General features: G+C 36.4%; 2 protein-coding genes across 4 annotated transcripts; both read right to left on the reverse strand.

Moving 5' to 3' along the window:
• Positions 1-7,413: 7,413 nt before the first annotated feature.
• On the reverse strand, positions 7,414-11,221 carry LOC135086496 (thrombin inhibitor hemalin-like). Of its 3 annotated transcripts, none has more exons than XR_010260507.1 (6): positions 10,178-11,221; positions 9,962-10,104; positions 9,089-9,209; positions 8,646-8,755; positions 8,312-8,405; positions 7,414-7,611 (listed from the first exon to the last, which is right to left on the reverse strand). XR_010260507.1 is itself a non-coding variant. In XM_063981218.1 (6 exons), the coding sequence occupies exons 2-6, from the start codon at positions 10,092-10,094 to the stop codon at positions 7,482-7,484; spliced, it is 588 nt and encodes a 195-aa protein (XP_063837288.1). In that variant the 5' UTR covers positions 10,095-10,104; positions 10,178-10,305; the 3' UTR covers positions 7,414-7,481. The 3 variants fall into 3 exon arrangements, 1 of the variants encoding a protein (XP_063837288.1); XM_063981218.1 differs by having other exon boundaries at positions 10,178-10,305; XR_010260506.1 differs by having other exon boundaries at positions 9,962-11,221.
• A 1,937-nt stretch (positions 11,222-13,158) lies between these two features.
• LOC135086516 (chitinase-like protein EN03) lies at positions 13,159-22,579 on the reverse strand. Its single transcript, XM_063981244.1, has 9 exons — positions 22,411-22,579; positions 16,868-17,121; positions 16,641-16,773; positions 16,362-16,532; positions 15,669-15,837; positions 15,425-15,555; positions 15,140-15,265; positions 14,266-14,362; positions 13,159-13,540 (listed from the first exon to the last, which is right to left on the reverse strand). Exons 1-9 carry the CDS (start codon positions 22,517-22,519, stop codon positions 13,429-13,431), a joined length of 1,302 nt encoding a protein of 433 aa, XP_063837314.1. The 5' UTR covers positions 22,520-22,579; the 3' UTR covers positions 13,159-13,428.
• Between the last annotated feature and the right edge of the window lie 1,987 nt (positions 22,580-24,566).

Genomic DNA, 24,566 nt, shown 5'->3' on the forward strand with positions numbered 1-24,566 from the left:
TTATTGCCAGTGATTATAACACTTAGGGTGGATTCGACCAAACAAGTGAATTCGTCAGTTTTGACATATTTCCCATACTGAAACTGTTAATGTGTCCAGTTATACCAGAAATTATTCTCGGATAAAAGTTTGGTCGAATCGGGCCTTACGGGATTAACTAAACAATTGTACTAAGTACACGTTGACTGAAAATATAATTTGATAATGAGGAACCAATTAAGGTTCCTTATTATCAAATTCCTGATAGGTATTTTATTAATTACTAGCGGCCGCCCGCGACTTCGTACGCGTGAATCCCATTTTACCCCCTTCATCTATCTTACGCGGTTTAGATTTTTTCATACAAATGTTATTTCCCGCTAACTCCCGTTCCCGTTGGAATTTCGCAATATCCTGTTGTAACTAAGCTTTAAGTTTACTAAGAGACCTTCATGCCAAATTTCAAGCGTCTAACTTAAGCGGTTTAGATTTTTCATACAAAAGGATTTTCCCGGTAATTCCTGTTCATGTGGGAATTTCGGGAATTCTTTTCTTAGTGCACTTCTACGGTACCTAAGCTACGTCCCTTATAAATTTCAAGTGCCTACGTTTAGCCGTTTAGGCTGTGCGTGGGTATGTCAGTGAGTCAGTCATACAAAAGGAATTTCCCGCTAATTCCAGTTCCCGTGGGAATTTTGCAATATCCTGTTGTAACTAAGCTTTAAGTTTACTAAGGTACCTGCATGCCAAATTTCAAGCGTCTAACTTACGCGGTTTAGATATTTTCATACAAATGTTTTTTCCCGCTAACTCCCGTTCCCGTGAGAATTTTGCAATATCCTGTTGTAACTAAGCTTTAAATTTACTAAGGTACCTGCATGCCAAATTTCAAGCGTCTATGTTACGTGGCTTAGATTTTTTCATACAAATGTTTTTTCTCGCTAATTCCCGTTCCCGTAGGAATTTTGCAATATCCTGTTATAACTAAGCTTTAAGTTTACTAAGGTACCTGTTTGCCAAATTTCAAGCGTCTAACTTAAGCGGTTTAGATTTTTCATACAAAAGGATTTTCCCGCTAATGCCCGTTCCCGTGGGAATTCCTAAGTATCCTATAACCTGCCCAGGAGTATGAAGAATAATTGTACCAAGTTTCGTTAAAATCCGTCGAGTAGTTTTTGTTTCTATAAGGAACATACAGACAGACAGACAGACAGACAGACAAAAATTTTACTGATTGCATTTTTGGCATCAGTATCGATCACTAATCACCCCCTGATAGTTATTTTGAAAATATATTTCATGTACAGAATTGACCTCTCTACAGATTTATTTTAAGTATAGATTAAAGTTCTTACAGAGGAAATACCTGCCAGTTGCATCCACGTTACAACTACAAGTACCTACCTAAAACAGGTCTCCATTAAACGAAGACTGGAGAATTATGGGTTGGGTCCATCTGCTCAGCGTAATTAGTATGCAAATGAGCAATGCAGCTTGCTTCTCGCTCCTCGGCTGACAACGTGCACTAATTTCTTTCAGCAGACGAGCTGAAAGTTTTGTGATCGGGGTATTAAATTTATTTTGTATTTTTCTTAGGTGTCTAATAGGCTATCTCCAGGTCACAAGCAAAATTGTACAGATTACCCTCAGGACCTAGGTTTTTAATAGTAGGTACATTAAATTTCAAAAAAACAGTATTCTATTTAATATTATAAAGCTGACGAGTTTGTTTGCTTGAACGCGCTAATCTCAGGAACTGATAGTCCGATTTGAAAATTATTTTTGTTTCGGATAGCCCATTTATCGAGGAAGGCTTTAGGCTATATTATAACATCACCCTATAGCCACTATAGGCGGAGCTGTAAAGAAAAATGTTTCAAAAAGGGGAAATATTATTCGAACTATTTCCACGCGTACGAAGTCGCGGACACAGCTAGTCAAAATGGAAAAACAAATTACAAATAATTTAATTGAATTCTTACAATCCTAGGTATTTTGTTAAGTTCGGAACTGTAGCGATATTTCCCGACCGACAGAACCTACTGAATTACCCTCTCAAACATTTACTAATTATTTCTGCTGTTATATTAAATACTTCTGATAATAATTTTAATAAAATGAAGACTGCCTTTGGCGACAATTCTGTAGCGAAAAGCCTGCCCTCAATTTATTTGTCACTTAAAATACCTTTTTCGCAAAATTGAACCATTTGTTCTTTGTTTCATTTAGTAAATAATAAATTCGCGAAGGGCGCTGTTTAATAGTTGCACCGCTGGCTACAATAGCCTGTTTTAACATAAACAGCAATTAGCATGTTAACGACATTGCTGCCTCTCTCAAACCCCAACCCCTAGACAAAGGATATTTCGCACTGAATTATAACAATTTCCCGAGAAGTACAAAAGGTGGTGTTTTAGGTACTCGTCAAATTAATATCTATCGGATCTAGTGAATTAACTTAAAAATAAAAAAAAACTTAATAGATAGGTAGGTACCTACCTACAAAGATGTAATTGAGTTCTTTAGAAATAAATTCACACGTTGTATCTTTATTGCAGGTTCATTATATTGACTTTATTGTAATGAAAGCACCCAAATAATGAGATGACTGCAAAAATCAATCAAAAGTGGTTTTGACCAAAGGCATTAGTCAAACCCACTTTTAACTGTAAAATGTCAGTCCTTTTGATTGTATGATTTTTGACTAAGGCCCAGTTTTTTGATTCATAGTTAAAATAACTAATTGTTAATAGTTATTAAATTTATTTATTATATTTTAATTGTTAAATTTTGCTACTAATGATTAAATATTAACAAAATGTAAACTAATAGTTAAAAATGTACTAAAAGTCAAGCTAACCATTGTTTGAAAAACATTTATTTCTGATATTTAACCACTTGTCATTTGACATCTGTCAAATTTGACCATTGGTTATTTTAACTACGAATCAAAAAACCAGGCCTAAGAATAAAAAAACTGCTAAAATTTTAAATCAGGCGAAAGCAATTTTGACTGATTGTTTGCAGTCTAAAGTGGTTTTAACCGAATATGAGTTTTGACTGCAGCATAAACGTTTGAGTTATTATTATCTATACTTATAATAAATCTGTAGAGAGGTCAATTCTGTACATGAAATATATTTTCAAAATAACTATCAGGGGGTGATTAGTGATCGATACTGATGCCAAAAATGCAATCAGTAAAATTTTTGTCTGTCTGTCTGTCTGTCTGTCTGTCTGTCTGTATGTTCCTTATAGAAACAAAAACTACTCGACGGATTTTAACGAAACTTGGTACAATTATTCTTCATACTCCTGGGCAGGTTATAGGATACTTAGGAATTCCCACAGGAACGGGCATTAGCGGGAAAATCCTTTTGTATGAAAAATCTAAACCGCTTAAGTTAGACGCTTGAAATTTGGCAAGCAGGTACCTTAGTAAACTTTAAGCTTATTTATAACAGGATATTGCAAAATTCCTACGGGAACGGGAATTAGCGAGAAAAAACATTTGTATGAAAAAATCTAAGCCACGTAAGATAGACGCTTGAAATTTGGCATGCAGGTACCTTAGTAAATTTAAAGCTTAGTTACAACAGGATATTGCAAAATTCTCACGGGAACGGGAGTTAGCGGGAAAAAACATTTGTATGAAAAAATCTAAACCGCGTAAGTTAGACGCTTAAAATTTGGCATGCAGGTACCTTAGTAAACTTGAAGCTTAGTTACAACAGGATATTGCAAAATTCCCACGGGAACTGGAATTAGCGGTAAATTCTTTTTGTATGACTGACTCACTGACATACCCACGCACAGCCTAAACGGCTAAACGTAGGCACTTGAAATTTATAAGGGACGTAGCTTAGGTACCGTAGAGGTGCACTAAGAAAGGAATTCCCGAAATTCCCACAGGAACAGGAATTACCGGGAAAATCCTTTTGTATGAAAAATCTAAACCGCTTAAGTTAGACGCTTGAAATTTGGCATGCAGGTCCCTTAGTAAACTTAAAGCTTAGTTACAACAGGATATTGCGAAATTCCAACGGGAACGGGAGTTAGCGAGAAAAAACATTTGTATGAAAAAATCTAAACCGCGTAAGATAGATGAAGGGGTAAAACGGGATCCACGCGTACGAAGTCGCGGGCGGACGCTAGTAATTTAAATAAATTGCATACTTACTTATCTTATTTAGTGCGATTATGGGTTAATAGCTTTTGCCCGCGGCTTCACCCGCGTGAAATTTAGTTTGTCACAGATAATACTGTAAAGTTACATCAAAATCCGTTCAGTAGTTTTTGCGTGAAAGAGCAACAAACATCCAGACATCCAGACATCCAAACTTTCGCATTTATAATATTAGTAAGAAGTAAGATTAAGAAGCTGACGGATCTAAGTAGGCATAAATAATTATAACCATACCTACCTAGTTCAAATAATACTTTACAACAAATCACAATCTAGTTATGAGCCCAAAACGCTATAAATACTTAAAACATTTACCTATACTCATCACTTAAATACTCACAGGCATTGCAGTCAATAAGTAATTAAATACTACGTATTGCTGGTATTGCGAGTTGCGACTAACTTATTGCTCGTTGTAGACATAATATTTGTGAATTTCATTTTAAGTACATTTGCTATGAATAAAACATAAGCATCATTTCAATATTTTAAGGGAATCAAAGCAAAAGAATTGGAAGATTTTTGTAATGGTTGGCAACACTGCGGCGGCCATATTTAATCTTAACTGAGAAGAAGCGAAAGACAGACATTGTTGGTTGTACAAGTTGTGATATCTTACGAAGAATAAAACCCCAAGTGTTAATAATAAAAGCAGCATTTTATTTAAATATCAGACCTACATATAATACAATTTTTATTTTTATTTTTACTGAATCCATATTCTACGTTCCTTTGATCAAGAAAGCACGTAGAGAGCAAAAGTGTAGGGGAGACCGGGGTGAGTTGTAACAGAGAAGAGTTGTGACATTTCCGATTTTTTTTAACTTATTTACTACGAGCTCCTAAAGGCTGATTTACACGTATTATGTAGTTAAGTAGGTTTTTAATTAATTTTTCGGATAAGTTGGTGGGTGTGGCTTGAACTTGACACGTTTTGACAAGCTGTTTTTAAACAAGAATTTGACTACATAAATAAGCCCTGCGCGCTTCAGTAGGACAGTCCATCCAAAAAAAAGACTACATAAATACTTTTTGACATTCATTTAAAATTTTGTTACCTGCATAACTAATAGTACGTGTAAATCAGCCTTAACAATCCGAGACAGATTTTTGAAGATTGTCAAAGTTTAAGTTAGATGCAACTCAGCCATAATTTAATCCTGAAAATAGTTTTCAATTAATTTAAGTATTTAAAATTGCATTTTGACCTTAGATTAAAGGGCGTAGCAGGATAGTCTTGGAAAAAGTGCCCCCAAAGCCTGAAAGCTCGAAACTGTGGTCAAACGATACTTCGTATAAAGATAGTAATATTGTGCAAAATTTCACCCCCCCAACACCCACGGGAGCCACGCCCCCCTCTATACCTAAAACTGTTTTATTTTTTTTCTCCAAAACTATGTAACTGACGAATTTAAATTTTTGCACAGGTATAGTTGTGTCTCATAGTAATAATATAAAAAAACAACAGCTCTATAACTACCTTCCATGATGGAAAAAAATAAAAAATAAAAAGTGTAACACCCTGTATAATGATTTCCTTTGGTAGTACAATCACAGATTTTTTTTAAATGAGTGCCAACATTCAACCTACGTAATCCGAAAGTTTTGTCTATCTAGCTAAGGTGCAACATAGCTCAATTAATTATAAATAAAACTCTTAGGCCATATTTGAACAAGAATCTTGTTTATTTTTCTTAACTTAAAAGTTTTATTTAGTGGTGTTCTTATTAATATGCGTACTTTTATGTTATTCGGGTGCAGTTCTGTTGTCTCCCCTAGCCAGGGGGGATTTATAATCAATGATTTGAGCAATTTGGCAAACATTATTTAAAAGCCATTTATTTTTATAACATTTAAGAAGTACTGGAGTACCTGACTGAATGCCATATTCGTATTACCAAACTGAATAGTACCTAAACGTATGGCAAATAATAATTAAGCGAAAAAATATAAGTTGTTGGTATCGGGGTTCACACGCACTGAGAGACCTCATAGTAATATTTGTGAATAACGACGTTAAGCTCGTGTGCCGAAGCAATGACGAATGGAAATTCGCCGGCGTGGCGAGTCTTGCTCTGAGCGCTTCCTCCCGCCCCCGCCCCACCACCCGCGCTCGTGCGTAATCCTGAATCGCGATATGTAACTTTTAGTCGCTGCGCTGTACTTATAAGGCTAGTCTCGCAGCATCGTTGAGAGGGTTCGCAGTAAAGCAGTGTGAGTGCGAGCTGTTCTAAATCGCCCTTGACGCAATGCTCAGAGAAGTTAGCTAATTCCCTAAGCAGGATAGCATAGCATATCTGACCCGCGGGGGATAGGCTGGTGCCGGACACCCCAGGCGGCTTTTGTCGATGAGTCGTCTGCAGCGACTCATCAAACCCACTGATGAATCCTCCTTGATGACCAGAGGGGTCCTTTTTAGGGTTTCGTAGACAAGTGGAAAAAAACGGAACCCTTATAGATTCGTCATGTCTGTCTGTCTGTCCGTCCGTATATCACAGCCACTTTTTTCCGAAACTATACTAATTGTAACTTGTGAAATACCGCAGTGTCTCATGACAAAAGTATTTGACCAGTGTGTGTTGCCAGTGATGGTATACGGATCTGAGACGTGGTCGCTTACTATGGGCCTCATAAGAAGGCTCAAGGTCACCCAAAGGGCGATGGAGCGTGCTATGCTCGGAGTTTCCCTGCGTGATCGAATCAGAAATGAGGAGATCCATAGGAGAACCAAAGTGACTGACATAGCCCGCAGAATAGCTAAAATCAAGTGGCAGTGGGCGGGGCACATAGCTCGTACTTACGAACACACACTCAAGAACTTTCCTGCCCCAACGGCCATCAGCTGGCCGTTGGGGCAGGAAAGTTCTTGAGTGGCGACCACGAGCCGGAAGACGTAGCGTGGGCAGGCCTCCCACTAGGTGGACCGACGATCTGGTGAAGGTCGTGGGAGGTGCCTGAATGCGAACGGCGCAGGACCGGTCTTTGTTGATATCCTTGGGGGAGGCCTTTGTCCAGCAGTGGACGTCTTTAAGATTTTTTTTACACAAAAATAGAAAAAAAAGCTATAAATTTTGGGGGTTTCCCATACTTAGAACTGAAACTTTTTTTTCATCAAACCCATATAATACGTGTGGGGATATCTATGGATAGGTCTTTAAAAATTATATTGAGGTTCCTAATATAGGGTTAACAACAGAAGGGTTCCGTTTTTTGCCATTTGGCTACGGAACCCTAAAAAGGATTGAGGATTATTTCGGTTAAATGTAGATAATTTATTGATGGTAAATTTTTGTTGATTTATTGAAACAGTCTGAATTCACAAATATGTAACAACAGCTCCACAAACTGCGGCGCAGATCTGGGCGTTGGGAAACCTGTTGTGGTTCCCGCCGCAGCCGCTGTATGAGAAACCTCTGCACGATCGAATAGAGATATCAAAATACCACCTGAAAAAAAAATGTTTTATGGAATTAATTAAAACAATAATAACTTGTGAGCTGAGATTAAGAAAGCCCTTGCGAGCAAAAGTATCATCATCCACATCACAGTTTGTTTGTACCAATAATTATGTAAGGTCCATCCATGTTTATGTGTATCCATGGTATCAATTTAAAGTTTTTAATTATGGGCCCCTTCCCACGTCTGGGTAGTTTTGCGGCATCCTGCATCACTGAATCCCGCAGAAAGCATTTGTGTGTTCACACGGCAGTACTTAACCAGTTTTTTACAGGTATAGTTTTATGCAGTTACGGGAGTTTGAAAATAATGCATACCTACAGAAATCTGCTTCAATGTAATAATACTTGTAATTAAACTGGATCCTGTTTTTACTGGTCCAGTTGAATGTTAAAACCTAATTGCTTTGAACGGTTTTTTGCGGTCACTGCACACGGGATGTTCGTATGAATGTTTGTAGTAAAACACGTATCTACTAAACGGGATCCTGCAAAAAACAAACCTTATCCTTCTTCCGGATCCTTCATTTACCGGATCCGGGATTTCTGTGAGAACGAGCCCATAAAGATGCCGCTAGTTTATAACCCCGCCTATTGATGACACTAGTCAACATAACACTAGCGGGCCGATTTAGCCCCCAGGCCGTAGTTTGGGGACCCTAGTTTTAAAATTTACAAGGTAAATACTTACAATGGGTAATAGTCGTTGCACTGGCCGAAATCAGGTTGCAGCCGACAATAAATACTTTCTGATAAGTTAACTTTTATTGCGTGTTGTCCGGGATCTTTAGAAAAAGCAAATAAAATTATTATTATTAAATTAATTAAAATATCATTGTTAAATTATATTGGTGTTTCATTAAAAACTGAAATTATTGATGAAGCTAAAAATGTTATTTTGCTTTAAGTAAGTTTAAATTGCATTTATTATTAAAATTCTGTATTGTATTCAAAAGCTCAACTAGACTTTTTCTATTATACAAACTAGTATATTCGTTATAGCCAACAAGAAAATGCACTCTTACCTCGACAACGATCCTGGCATTCCGATAACGAGTTAAATTGATTCATATTTTGGGGGCAGTTCCCGAATTTGGCAGTTTTACAATCTTCCATCTTAATGTCGTAGTAAAATCTAAAGATAAAGAAGAATCATAAATTAAAAGGCGAAGACACTTGACTGATTTTATTGAATTTAGCTACTGTAACTATTATGAAGATAAAAAAGTTAGAATAGAACACATTTCATAATCTACGATAATCCACAGGTCTAAGTTTAGAAGAGGCTTACAAAACAAAACAAAACTTGAAATTACAAGCGTAAGAGAGAGATTAGCATACACATCAGAATCAGGTCAATAATGATGCATGTTTGTAATTGTATGCTGCAAGAGAGATACATTTAAGCAAATAATTATAATAAGTAATTAAGATAAAAAATTAATAAAAACTTTGCGATTTGCGGTACCTTGGTCTAGACATTCCCCCGGCATAGCATTCATATTCATTCGGTTGGTATTTACAAAAAACATCCCAATCCAATTTAGTTTCCCTCTCGTCTTCTGTTTCTCCATCAGATGCGTCGTCACCTTAAAATAATTGTATTTCAATAGGTATCTACCTGCCTAAATCTAGGTGTCTTCTACAACGTGCTCCCTTTGACTTTCTGGAACTTTAAGGATATATCCTATGAATAAAAACTAGTTAAAAGATTGTAGGTAGGTACCACTGTGTTCCTAAAGGCATATTTTCGAAGATAATGATCATCAATCTTAAGTTTTTTTCAAAATTGTCACCTAGTTATCTAGTCTTTTTGTACATCATTTTCATTGATAAGGTCAAAGGTACAATTAAGATGATATTGATATTTTCACATAAACACGGTTATTTATCTATGGCGAATTATTTTCTATAAAAAAATAAAACAGAGGATCCAAAGATCAGTGTTTAGACTTAAGTCCTTGTAGATTTTGAAGGATTTGGTGTAATGTCAAACTAAGAAATGCCACAGAGCCCCGATTGCGCTTATTTGTTATGTCTTTCATCCGCGTTTCATCTCTAGTCCACACTCCATTTTCATGTGCAATTCGGTAACTCGGTAAAGTTCGCGCGCAAACAAATTCGAAACAACGGATTTAAGCACTTTCCATTAAAAGTCCGAACACCTTATTTTTTCACTAAAACACAGCAAATGTTCGTGAAGGCATTTGACTTGCGTTTGAGAAAAAGTAGCTTTCTTAGTCTTAAACCGAAAACCTTATATTGATAAATTAAAGAAGAGAGTTTAAGCGTATCACCGCACCGTCGGTACCATCCGTCCATGCATCGTTCCCAGGCTTACCTGGTTCGCCAGGCCTCCCAGGTTCGCCAGGCCCCCCCGGTTCGCCAGGCCTCCCAGGTTTGCCAGGTCCTTGTTGCTCGGTGTTAAGTATAAACATATTTATACACAGAAATCCAAGAACAGCCCATAGCATTTTATCTATACTATATTATAATACTATGTAAAATGTTTATAAAATATAAATAAAAGAAGTAAAATATATAAAACTACACACACCATTCGATAACAGATTTTTATTTTATGTAATCTTTAGGCTCAAGAGTCATAAAATAAATAAGAGCCTATAAACCGAGGGGACTTCGTATTTTTATTCGAGTAATAAAACAACCACGTAGTTTGGTAGTTCGTTGTTGAAAATAAAAATAATACATAAACCAGAACATCTATATTACTTCGCACGACTGGCGGCTGCAGCTAAGTCTCGAATAGCACTTTCTAGTGCCTGCTTTTCGAAGTCCGGGGTTATAGATTTCATCACGTTTTCTAATATCCAACCAATCATCCACTTTTGATGTATTCGCGCCTCGGATTGATATCGTTTGACGTGGTAGTCCATACGCCCTCTAACTGTTTTGTATACGAGCATGAACCGCTCCCGATACGCAGCTTCAAGTTGCATAGCCACGTTCTCCTTTTTAGCATCCATCAGTAATTTCTGTCCTTCCGCTCTCATCTGAGCATCCTTGGCATCTTTTATGGTTGTCTCGTAGCTAGCAGTTTCAGCTTTTCTACTACTTTCGAATTCGGCAACTATTGCATCTACATCTTTGTCTAAAGAGGCACCAATACCTGGCCCCATCTTGGTGGCTACGAGATATAAAACTAGGACCCAAGATAGTCCACTGTAATACTCATGCTCCATGATAAAAATTTCCTTGCTCAACAAGTAGTTCGCTACAACGATTCCGAATACATAAGGGCCCGAAACGCCTGTCTTTGAATGGAAGAATAGAAACCATTCTTCGGGTATAAAGCCAAACCTCACCTTGGCAGAAAATTCTTGGCGTTTCAAGCCTGGACCTTTACTGCCGCCACTTACAGCCGCCCCGCCCTTGCCCCCTGAGCCTGGACAAACAGCGCCTTTGCCTGCAGGAGGCTTTGTTTTTGAAGTCGGACACAATGGCGTGTGCGTTGCAAATATTGCTCTGGGTAATAGTAATTGAGGGTGAACTGCTAAATTAGTAAAGCGATATGCAAACATATTACTTCAAATAAATTTTAATTTTCAAAATAATCAAAAATGATTTGACTATTATGACATATTAGATCCTTCAAAAACAATTTTCCATAGAAAATCTAAAAAGGTTTTACGAATGCGTGTTACACCGAGCATGCATAGAGCCATACATGTGTAAGCCCGGCCTTACACATTTTTAAGTCGTTTCCGTATTTCACGGCTGTATAGTATACGCAAGTGCTAAGAAATAGCCATAAATCGACTTATATACAAAGAGTGTTTGAGTAAGTTCTATAAGTTCTTACTTGAGTATAATTTTAACAAAAAAATAAAACAGACTCCAAAAAAAGTGCACTATAAAGTAGACAATAAAGCTTGTAAAATACCTAATCAGCATGATTGATATTCTTAGAGGCGGTGCTAGCCCGCCTACTACTAAGCTCAAGAATTGATATTTATATTTGTCCTAATAAATAAATAACGTAATATTTTCTTTTACTTTTTAGTAAGTACCTACACTTTTTATGGAGTCGGTTTTATTTTTATTTTTTTGTTAAAATTAATTTGTTTCATGCTTTTTAGTAGCTCTTGTTGTTGCCACAAAATATTTTTCCATGTTAAGTTGTAAATAATCTTCACTGCAAAATGCAGGTTAGGTAAGTAAGTACTTTAAAATATCGGCGACTATATAAAAAGTATCATCAAACTCCTAATCTACGAAGTTTTACCTTCCGGAATCGGTGAACATACATAGAAAAGAAAAAAAAGTTACAAACCAACTATGTTTACCCTGCAGACGAAACTATTTGGGAACGGTTAAATCTTGGATCGGATTATTATCCCGACTGGTGTCTTCAATATTCCCCATAATATAACATACGTTGTTTTTTGTTTACTAGGTAGGTACTTTCATTATTTCTTGTATCGAACATTCTTATAGAGACAAACAAAATTGACGCTAAAGGTTCGCGCGCACGGTTGACTTCTGTCGCCGTTACTCAAAATCAAAATATTTTATTCAATTTAGACCACTAGTGGCACTTATGAATTTTTTATCACTTTCATATTAGATGTATGGAAAATGTACAAAGTTTCTGTCACTGTGACGCGCACCTCCATACATCTCCATGGACTACAAAAAAGTCACGGCGACAAAATACATCCGTGTGCGCGAGCCCTTACGCTTACACTCTTCACTCTTTTTCCTAATAGACCTCAGATTGTGCCTCAGATCACACCAAATCTATCTATCTATACTAATATTATAAATACGAAAGTAACTCTGTCTGTCTATCTGTCTGTCTCGCTTTCACGCCTAAACCACTGAACCGATTTTGATGAAATTTGGCATAGAGATAGTTTGAGTCCCGGAAAAGGACATAGGATAGTTTTTATCCCGGTTTTTGAAACAAGGACGAGCGCAATAAAGTTTTTCTGTGACAGACAAAATTCCACGCGGGAGAAGCCGCGGGCGGAAAGCTAGTAAAAATATGTTGAACTAAGTATACCAACTAGGTATACAGAACTACTAAGCCAGAGGTAGCGGGTTCGAACCTCGAAAACATTTTAAACATTGTATATGACATATTAACTATAAGTTTGTATTGGTCTCGGTGAAATTATTTGACCAGTGTTGTATGGTATCGTAAAAAGAATGTCTAAAGACTTAACTAACTCATTAGAAAGAAAGAAAAAATGTTTATTTGGTACTAAAAATCTAAGAGTTTATTTAAAATTCATACTAATAAATTATATTTTAACCTACCTCTCCTTAGATATTAACAATAAAATACATTATTAATTCAAAATATCATTTATTTCACAGAAACATAAGCGATACAATAGGTAGGTATACTTGTCAATGTTCTCAGCCGTGTTAACGGAATGTCAGATTGATCAGCATATTTATTTTAATTGATACTTTCTAACCTTTTTATCTAACTTTTATTTTCCTTTTTTGTAAATATTGTATTATGTATATAGGTTTTATTTACTAAGTTTGTAAAGTAATTGTAAATAAAGTCCGGATTATAGGTGGTCTTATAGGCAGTACTCTAAACACGTTTGCCAGATTTTGCAGGGCAATATCAATGTTAGACCAATCAGATTATTTCGTATAAGAACTATTGCACTAGCTAAAATAATTACACATTTCACACAAATCACGAATAATAAGTTTAAATGCACAGCACTATTAATTAAATGAATTAAAAATTGATTTTATTATCTGATTGAATTTTTTATTTTATACTTATATACTTAAGCTTGATTTAAAAAGTCATTAAAAAGGTTAAAGACGGTATTTGGCAGCCCGAAGAATCGGGTACTTGTCACCAGTGCAAAGACCACGGAAGTCGTCCAGCGACAGGTCCACGATAGAAATGCCTCCAAGATTCTTGGACCTGCAAAGAGAAAACACGTAAATGATACTCGTACAATAGTTAAGTAGGTAGTTCCTCAAAATGGGCAAGAATCTTACTCATTTCCCTATCAATCAATTTCTCGTGAAGCTAAAAGTTATTTGAAATTTAGTTTGAGATGCGACTCGTTACGCTAGAAAATATTAATAACTTGAAACATTCATTTATTTTTTGCAATCGGAACAATGCACTCCCATTCTAATTTTATTTATTTAAAACTTTATTGCACACAACAGAGTACAAAAGCAGAACTTAATTCCATACAACATTATCATCCACTTAACCTTTGAACCTAAGCGAAATGGAGTAACTATGTAAAACGCAGCGTGGGACGTCCACACAGAGCATGGAATCGTCGCGCGCCGTAGCGGGCGGCGCGCGACTATTCCATGCTCTGTGGACGTCCACCTACAAGGTGGACCGATGACATCGTAAAGGTAGCAGGGAAGCGCTGGATGCAGGCCGCTACCAATAGTACCAATCGATCAACGTAGAAAGCATTAGGGGAGGCCTATGTTCAGCAGTGGACGTCCTATGGCTGAAATTATGATGATGATGATGATGTACCTAGCTGGTGTAAAGCTTCAACCACACCAACTACCGTGACCCATGATAGTCCGCGCGACCAGCTGTCTTTGGCCTATGATCGCGTCAGCAATGGCGATCTGCACGCGTTGGTGTGGTTGAGGCATAAGTAATCTACTTACTTTACGAAAGATGCCTTTTGTCCAGCTGTGTCAGGATCTTCGTAGCTAACCCAGAGACCACCTTCGCCGTCGTCAGGGAGGCGATAAGCGTAAGTACCTGTAAAATTAAATTCGTGGTTAACATCTACATTATTGCCACATCAGCACAGTGCCATCTGTATATAGCTTGTTGTCTCGTTTTAATTATAATTTTCCATTAATAGAATCCTTACTGTGCGCTAAACTGTGCCAAATTATAAATTGTTAATATAATAACTATTCAAGTTTTATTAACTCTTTCTTTCTCAAATAAAGAATAAAAAATAATGCGAATGAGTTATGTTAGTGACAAGCTATTTTCAATAAAATATTTTTAAGTTAGTATTCCCTTACCCTCTCTACTGGCACGTGTTCGCGCGCGCCTACACATATTATAACTAAACTAATACTATCAAAGTACTTTACCAATTTTTATGACAGTGAAATCAGTCAAAAATTGATAAATCTAACCGAGTACCTACATATTAGTAAATTTATAGTAAAAAGGGTGATATTAATCAGTATTTTATTTTCATTCCAAACCAATTAAGTATTCTAGATAAGGCAAACCATAATAATAGTTAACAGTTTAGGTAGATAGTGAGAATATAAAGGAAGACAGGTACAGTTAGTGCAGACTTAGACGTGTTAGGACAGTAATGAAAGTCTACTAAAATAAGTTACCAACCAAACAAATGAGATAAATCTTCCTCCTTAGTTAGTCCCACGTCTGAAAAGTTAAATGAAGCGCTAATTTCAGAGCAAACGTTAGAGGCAAGGCTGAATGTCATGTCAGCCACCCATGAGACCAATTAAAGCTAAAATTAAGTATCCCCAATGCTATGAAAGTACGTACCAAATCGCTTGCTCGTATCAGTCACTTTCCTCAAGTAAGGCTTCATGCCCTTCTGGTGGTTAGGATTGATAAGCTTGGCACAGATCTCTGGGTAGCTCAATATACCTTCAATCTTAGTGTAAGGACCTATAAAGAGAAAATAAAATATATTCAAGTTATTAAAGCAGCGCAGGACCGATCGTTACGGAAATCCTTGGGGGAAGGCCTTTGTCCAGCAGTGGACGTTAATTGGCTGAAACGAACGAACGAACGAACATAAATTTATATTCCCATAGTTCAACTGACCTGCTTCGCCAGGGCCATCAGTGTGGATCGGAGGAACTCCAGAAATTTCGCTATCACCGTCGAGCTTCCAAGTGCGTCCGTAGGTGGCGACACCCAAAACTATTTTGCTGCTAGGCGTACCGTGTTGAAGCCTGAAAAAGAGCACAAATAACATCTCTCATCATCAGTATTTTCATGCCTAAGTTCAGCAGTTAGTGGGCGTTTTGTGGCTTAAATGATGATGATGATGGTGATAAAAACGTACCAGTAAGCAACAGCAGCGTCCGCGTTAAGTTCAGGGTTGCGGTTTTGGGGGGTGTAAAGGGGAGCCGTGTAATCGGCTTCTTTCGGGTTCCTCTCAGGCGTGTAATAGTCGAAGGCACCGATATTTACTATGTCCACCAGGTTAACGATGGCGGGAACATCGAAATATACTGTAAAAAAAAGGTTTTATTATTTTTATTTATGTATTTAACGTTGGCATAAGGTTCGCTATATCAACCAAAATAATGGTAGCATTCAGCTGCAGCCTTTCTGCAACATTTTGATTCAGTCAGTAATTACTTTCAGTTAATGATAGTATTTTATAATTAATGCATTCCACCTCACGCAATTTTCACTTTGCTCAGTTTTTTTTTCGCTAAATGTTGTGAGGGAGTCCTGGAGGAGAACAAATACAAAATAACTTTGTATTTATATTGGAGCTATTTAAAATAAAATAAGGTTCTGAATGTTAATATATCGAAATGGGTTTGGAATCAACATATTTTTACTTTACTCGCTGAATTCTGAATAAACGGTAAATTCATATTCCTCAATGGGAACGAAATTCTGCGCTCTTATAGAAACTTTAAGCTTTGCAATTTGTTCCCATTGGATGGACTCTGTGCGTAATTTTATTTCAGAAAGTACTAACTTGCTAGGATTTTCATCTTGTTAGGTAACAAAATTGACTCACCGGAAGCATTAACGTTGGGTAGCACTGTGATAGCTAACTGCATATTGGGCTTAACACTGAGGGCTTGTTTCATTTCGCGGACCAGCGCGGTGAAACCCTCACGATGCTCAGCCTCTTTCTCGTCTACAGGAGTAGTGCCAAAGGTCTTCTTGATACCATGCCAAATGGAGCCTAGAAATATTTTAAAGTAAGTCTCATTGTTCTTAAACAGCTAGCAATGCTACTTAATACATTAATAATAAATATGTCTCTGAAAACTCAGATATAAACTAAACATACCCCATGTGGAACGAATTTTCTTTGGCTTGAACTTAGGGAATTGCCATGCCAAGTCAATGCCGTCAAATCCGTGCTGGTCAGCCAGGAGAACACCAGAGTTGACGAACGCTGTACGTGCCTGCGGTGACTCCAGCTGAAACAAAATCGCAGTTTGTTTAGCAACAATTAAGTAGGTAGGTACCTACGTTTTAAGAAGTGAAATATCTTTTTAAGTATAAGTATCTTACCAAAAGGTTGTATTTTTGGGCGTCTTCAAGGTCAACGTCACCGCCTACTGAGAGCAGTACTTTCAGACCGGGGTACTTGGTCTTGAAGTTTGTAATCGCCCGGTAGTTGGCGTGAGTTCGGTCTACGTCCAGGTTTTCGTTGAGGGGTACCATCTTGTATGTGTCAGGTTGGACTCCGGCATACCCGTAGACCAGGTGAGTGCAGAAGGAGAGAGCTGGATCCAGGTCCAATGGCAGCATGCGAGCTTGTTGAGCTGGGGAATGTTAATAAGATATTAGTCATTACTTATTAGCATTAGGTCTAGGTTCTACTTTAAGGCCTATTCAAACCTGAGCGATATTCGCTGCCGCTGTGGGTAGAGGTACATACCGCGCGGGTTTCGCTCAGGTATTTAGTATCAAGTATCGCGGCTAGAGCTACCTGAGCGATATTCGCTGCCGCTGTGGGTAGAGGTAACATAGGTAGACGGTAGCGAATACCGCTTAGGTCAACAGTATTATTACCGCATACCCACTGGGGTTTCTCTGCCGCAGACGGTAGCGAATACCGCTTAGGTCTGAATAGGCCTTAATTATAAAGTCACGCACGTAGATCTTTACGTATGACTGTTAGTAAGACACATTGTAATATCTAAATTCAACATTACAAGTAAATACAGTCACAGGATCATTGGTAAGTTTAAAGTTTATTAAGAACTCAATTTTTTTTAAATTACGTAGTACTTAGGTAGGCAGGCAGGTACATAGATAGGTTAGTACTATACATAAGTTTGGTACATTATTGTACCTCTACCTACATAAGCGTTATTTGAATGCTCGGTTAGTTGTTCAGTCTTATGAATCTTTCCGCGCTGATGTCATACGCTAGTTTGAATAACACTTATCCAATTGTATTGATTGTATAAATAGTAAGATGCCCTGAACTACAATTGTTAGCGTGCACAAGGATCAGTAAATTGTTTACTAAGCTACGAGTAGACCAGCAAGACTCGACTGGCATAAGTGGGCCTGTCTTTCTGGCAGAGTCCCACTTCTAACCCATTGATCCTCATTAGGTATGTAAGTAAACACAATGAAGTTTAAAGTCGAACAAAAAGTAAAAGTAAAAAAGTAAGTATTTATTTCTAAAATATGTCAAATGTACAATTTTATTTTGGCGATCTCTGCACTATGCAATGAAGCTTGTGTCGCAACGGCCACTACAAACAATTACCATTTATAATGACATCGGTCTAGATAGGACGGACTTGTTAAAAAAATTGTAACACTACAATCATACAGTGTGTGAAAAATCTACCAAAAATGTTTGTTTATTAAAAAATCTGAACACTTGATAACTGCAAGAACCTACGATCCTTGAAATAATTCTATCTCAGATCAACTCGACTACGGAAACGTAGGAGCATTAAATGAACATGTTCATAGTCTGTAAACTAACCTAAGTCCTATTGTTTCCGTCACATTAACCACTTGGTCGCGGGTAAATGGTGCTATGAGTGCACAAACAACCTAATAGGGTTGTCGAAACAAAACCAAACGGTTACATTAATTTCTACTTAGTGTAGGTAATTATTAATATCATTATCTTGTTTTCCCCACTGGATTGTTTATTACAGTGTTATTTACATCAATTCTTAGAACAAGGTCCAAATGGTAGGTTTTACCACAATACTGTCATTGCTATTGATAATCATTTATTTACCTACTCATTAAAATCACGCCGACGTTGACCTATATCACATAATATTAAACATGTCTACACTATACAAGAACAAAGAATACTAATTAATATTATGATTGTTTGTTTGTATGTATTAAAAATAGGCTCGGAAACTACTGCACCAATTCACACCAATTTTAAAAATTCTTTCACCGTTAGAATCTTAAATTTTTCGGATGAACATAGTAGGGATGTTATGGATATGTAGTTTCGATTATGAATACGGTTACGGATATAGGAATAATATTATACCGGTTTCGGTTATGGTTACGGATATTTTTTTATTTCGGATATCCGAAAGTTTCTGTTACGGTTACGGATATCTGTGCTTTAGAATGCAATTTGCAATAGTTGTCCAACACGGTTCATTCATGGCCGCACACTACATCGAATAAAAAAAAGTAATAAAAAAATAAAACTTGATTAGATGGCAATGATGGCATTACAAAGGTAAATCAGGCTGTAAAGCCTTTACAATAATGCTATACAACAAATAATTTAATCTGCCTACATCCGAAACTATCCGAAACTTTTGAATCAGTTACGGTTACGGATATTTTTTTATTTCGGATATCCGAAAGTTTCGGCTACGGTTACAGATATCCATAACATTCCTGGAACATAGGCGGTACGATCGCCGTTTCAGCTAGTTTGAAATAAAAGAAGAAGGTGGTGATTTATTATATAATATAATATGTTAAGTAGGTAGGTAAAGCATTGAACCGATTGTTTATTATCAGCTCTTCCAAGAAGTTTCATAATAAATGTTTGTCAATTTCATTATCTTGAACGTTTGTTCACAGGGCGATATAGGGTCAGAGGTCTAACAGTCGACTTGCACGATAGTAAGAATTCCCACTTATAATGGTGCAAATAATTTAAATTGTAAGCAAACGAGCCTGTAGAGAAGTAAATATGAATTATTGACTAATTACTATCAACTTCATACTTATAAGTAGGTAATTACCTAAGTACAAAATACTTGAAAATGCATTCAACCGCTTTTTGGAAAGGAAAAAAAGCGTGGGTAACTTAGTAATTTCAATTGTTGTAATTCAAATTCAGTACTATTACCTTGATATTTTTTGCTTAAATGGTATTGACATTAATTGGTGATGCTAAATTTAATACCTATCTATTAATATTCTGTATCTTGAGTACTTTAAATAAGATATTTTTAGCCCACACGCATGTCACGGACGGGTTTTGATTAACCCAAAATCCATAAGGAAAAACGTTAAACTACGAAAACTTCACAATTATGATATTTAAGCTACATGCCAATATTTATAAACGGATAATCCTCTTTTGAAAATAAGTAATATCATCTGCTCACACTTTTTTTTCTTGGCAAAATGCTAACTTAGTGTTAAAAAACAAGTCTACTTAGCAGCAATCGATATCAAAATACATATTTCTAGTCTGAGCATAAAAAATCATAAACAGAAATCCTCAAAGGTTAAAAATCAGCCTGTTATAATAAATGCAAGTGACTTCCATTATAATTTTCAAGGTTTAAAACGAATTTACCTTTAGAATTAACAGGAAATCCCCCAGCCTTGCGGTGACCTCATGCCTACCTGCCTACTGTCAATAAAGATCATGTCTTAAAACTCATCATCCGTACATTAATATAAATAATTAGGTGCTATCAAACATTAGGAAAACAACTGTCACTACGATAAGGTATTGTTTTCACTTAAACAGTTAATAATTTAAGCTAATAAATCTCGCTGTGTCTAAGAAATCGCAACACCTGCGTTAAACAGAGACATCGCCTTAATAAGTCTGACAATGTCTGACAACAGACTTTATATTTTCGTTGAAAAATAATAACTAGGACAACTACATAAGAACCTACAGTTTAGCTTGATATGCTGTCGACTGTACTATTGCGAACAAGATGTAAATTAAACCATCCTGTTTGTAATACTTCACTCCGTACAATTGTACAAAATGTGGGTAGACATAGGAAATAATAAGTAAATCTTTGTTAGAAAAATCGGAATAATGTTGGAGATTTTTAGTACCAACAAATAAAAGAGTAATAAAAACGCAGCCTTGACTAATAGACGAAGAGCTAGTGAACGCCAGACCTACGTCATCTTATAAAAGCTGAAAGTTTATCAGCGTATGCTCCCAATATAGGATAGAATGTTGGTGAATCATGAAGTTTGGGTCATCATGGCTTTGGCAGCTATCCTAAAAAAACTGTCTGGCAAGGAGATGGAACTGTCAAAACTGTCTGGCTGATGAGAAAACTGCTTCGAATTATTGCCCTAATATTTTATATAAAAATCTGCTTTTATGGTTTAACGTAAGCCTAACTTTTACGGTGGCTTTTTCTGTATATTCAATAGACTGTAAATTCTACTTACGTTAAACCATAAAATCTGATTTTTATGTATAATATTGGGGTAATGATTTAAAGTTGTTTCCATATCAGCCAGACAGTTTTGACAGTTCCAACTCCTTTCCAGACAGTTTTTTTTGGATTGGTGCCAAAGCCACGATGACCCAAACTTCATGATTCACCAACATTCTATCCTGTATTGGGAGCATACGCTGACAAACTTTCAGCTTTTATAAAATGACGTAGGTCTGGCGTTCACCAGCTCTTAGTCTATAAGATGACCGCTAGATTATAAACAAAAACAAAAATGCTCTCAAATGTTGTTGCTTGGTGTACCTACCTACTCGTATATGCCTACTAACTTGAGACTAACACGTCAGCAAATGGAGGTACACGGTGCAGCAAGCATAATATTGCCGATAAGCTGGTATTGTTCCAATGTCCGATTCGTAACACTTACCATAAATAACTTACTACTTACTTGAGTACCTACCTAAATGCAAAATATCCAGCCTTTACAAAGTTCAAAAAGAATATAAAAATCCTCCTACCTTCCTATAATATTATAATACGAAAGTTTGTGTGGATGTATCGACTCTAGTCTTTCACGCAAAAATTACTAATCGGATTTTGATGAAACTTTACAGTAACTATTGTTTATACATCAAAATAACATTTGCTATAATTTATAACGATGTGTGACAAGCTAAATTGTCACGAGGTAAAATTAATGTTCATTTTCAGGCTGAAAATACACGTTATTTTCAGACATTTTTTTCTGGCTAAGGCAATGACCTAACAAGTATATTATTGATACCCGCATATTGTGGGTAATCCCACTTACAATATTTTCACACCAAAATTTGCTAGAAATGTGCAATATTCGTCATAAAAACATTTCTCAATAATAAGACAATGCCTATAAAATTCCAAATCCTAGATGATGCAAACAATTCAACAAGTACCCACTAAGTTAAATTACCTAAACCTCATAATTATTATAACCCTACCTAAATTTTTTTGCTAAAATATGTAATCTAAAGGGAATGAATATTCATCGTTAATAATGAACATTTTGTTTCTCTAAAAGAAAAACAACAGGAAAATAAAGCAGAACACGTTACATAAACAAAACGCATGATCTTTAGACCTCGGTACTTCGTAAACCATGGTCAACGCACAATATAAAAATAGCGTCTTTAAAGATGACTTTTAAGGTTGGTGACATCAGCGCTTACATTATATTGTTTCCTTGCAAAATAAACGACCAAGTTAAGAATAAAAAATACAAATTTCAAGGAAGGAATCCAGGCACGAGGGGAACCATTAAAACGATTGCATCTAAATTCAAAATCATGGCTTTGCGAAAATTAATGATGTCTATAATAAAATTTAGGGTAGTTCGAAATTTAAATATAACGGTATTATTTCTGGAAAACGCGCAGCGAAACAGAAGCAAAATTTACATACCTTCTCTAACATAGCTCTTGCTATCGTAGTAGCAGACGACTTTGCTGGTGACCGGTTGGTTGGCGGCGGCCAAGGCTAGCAGCCCGGCGAAGGCAAACAGCAGCTTCATGGTTGGAGGATCTTGTAGGCGACTAATCACCACGGAGCGTGTGTGGCGAATGAGCCAGCGGACTCGGTGCTCCGAAGTTGTTGGCTCGCCTCAGACGGGTCAAAGACTAACGATGTGATCGACAAGAAAACATTTTGATCTTATCTGATAGGTCTAGGTCAAACAAATTCAACTTTGTTTACTTACACAATTGATTTATGTAATTTGATTTATTATCTTAAAAATATGAAAATAATACATGCCTATAAAATTCAAATTTTATATGGGCATCCGTTTCCCTAGGTTTCCATCATCAGATCCTAAGTTGGTGACTATGGGACCACCTCAGAAGTGTAACCATTCAAAAACAATAAAGTAATAATAGAACAAAAAAGAAGGTCAACCATTGACGGAATAATCGGTGAACATACGTAGAAAAAAACGATACACAGTCGAACATAGAACCTCTCCCTTTTTTGAAATCGGTTAAAAAATATAGATGCCTTATGGTGATCAGTGAAATTCAAAAGCACTCTAGCTAGACTATTACAGGCTTTGTCGCTTAAAGTCATTTTTAACCGACTTCAAAAAAAGGAGAAGGTTATAATAATATGTTCGACTGTATCTTTTTTTTCTATGTAGGTATACACGGGTGCCAATCGACCCCTTTGAGAACTAGTAATCGCATACTACTAGTTCAAAAAAGAGTTGATTCGCACGCGATTTTAATACTAAAAGTATTTTGCCTAGCCGATTCATCTAAACGTTTATGATCTTTGACCTTTCCTTCTTACTCGATGATGTCATTTTCGGTCACTTAGCAAATCTTTTCAAATACCGTATAACAGTTTATTATTTTGTCAATACTCACAATGCCTTTTCAAATTTTATTATGACATTGTTTAGGCAAATCTGCGATTATTTTGCTGACCTGTTAACTAAGTATTAAACTTATTATCACTGTTTACATAGAATTAATATTGTTTGTGAATATTAATTTCTTACAGTTATTAAGTACATATATGATAATTAGACTAAGCAGGGTAGTCTGCTACTTAAAAATATTAAACTCCTAAGCTCTTTTTGAATAATCCTAGTAATATTTAAATGCAGTAAACAAAATCTAATACATTTAAGATGGAGTCTTCGCATGTTGCGGCTTTCCTAAATCTAATTTAAAGTAACAAGATGTTTGGATCTAGGTCTACTAAAATAGTGGGTAGTTCAACGTGCAAAAGATGTCTTGAATATGTCGTACCTATTAAGTACGCAGCGATTCCTACAGGATAACAAGATGACCAGCACTTGGTAAACCGTGAGATCATCTTTGAATAGCGGAACATCATTTTTGAATTTGAGCAGAAAGTTCTGATACCCAAAGGGGAAAAACACTTACCTAATTTAAAGTACATACATATGTAGGTAGGTAGATTACTTCTGATTACTAATTTTATTGCTTGCTTACTGGGCAGTGTCGATTGAGAATAAGTGTAGGTACTTAGGAGTAAAAATGGAAAACTACTAATCAAGTCTGTGTGAAGTCGGAGTATAGACTAAATATTTGAACTTGACGATCAACAAATAACTCGTAATACTTACCTATCATGGGTAAACTAGCTTAGGTAGGTATTTTAATAATCAATTGATCCAAAGTTTAATAACCTTTTGATGAACTTGTAAGGCTGCCTGTCTACCGTAACGGAGCGAGGCAGCGCGGAGCAGAGCAAGAATGCAGAGCGAAGTTGCGGACTGTGTTTTGCGGATTCGGTTTCGATTGCGGAAATTTTAAATATCACTTAAAGGCTGATTACTGGGTGTTCAACCCTATTGTGTCTCGATTCGCGGGGCTTAAAATTAAAGCCATAAAATTTGGCACAAATTAATTTCAAAACTTTTGGCAAGAACATACAAGAATAGCGACAGTAAGTGCATTATAAAAAATATCTATACATAGAGATAAAGGATAAAAAATACCTCAAATACAACTATAACATGTATAATCTGGAAAACTAGATTTTCGAGTAAGATACCTCCTTACATCCTGAGTCACTCATTTTTGGTCAATGTA

The sequence above is a fragment of the Ostrinia nubilalis genome, chromosome Z, assembly GCF_963855985.1.
Source record: "Ostrinia nubilalis chromosome Z, ilOstNubi1.1, whole genome shotgun sequence".
NCBI lineage: Eukaryota > Metazoa > Arthropoda > Insecta > Lepidoptera > Crambidae > Ostrinia > Ostrinia nubilalis.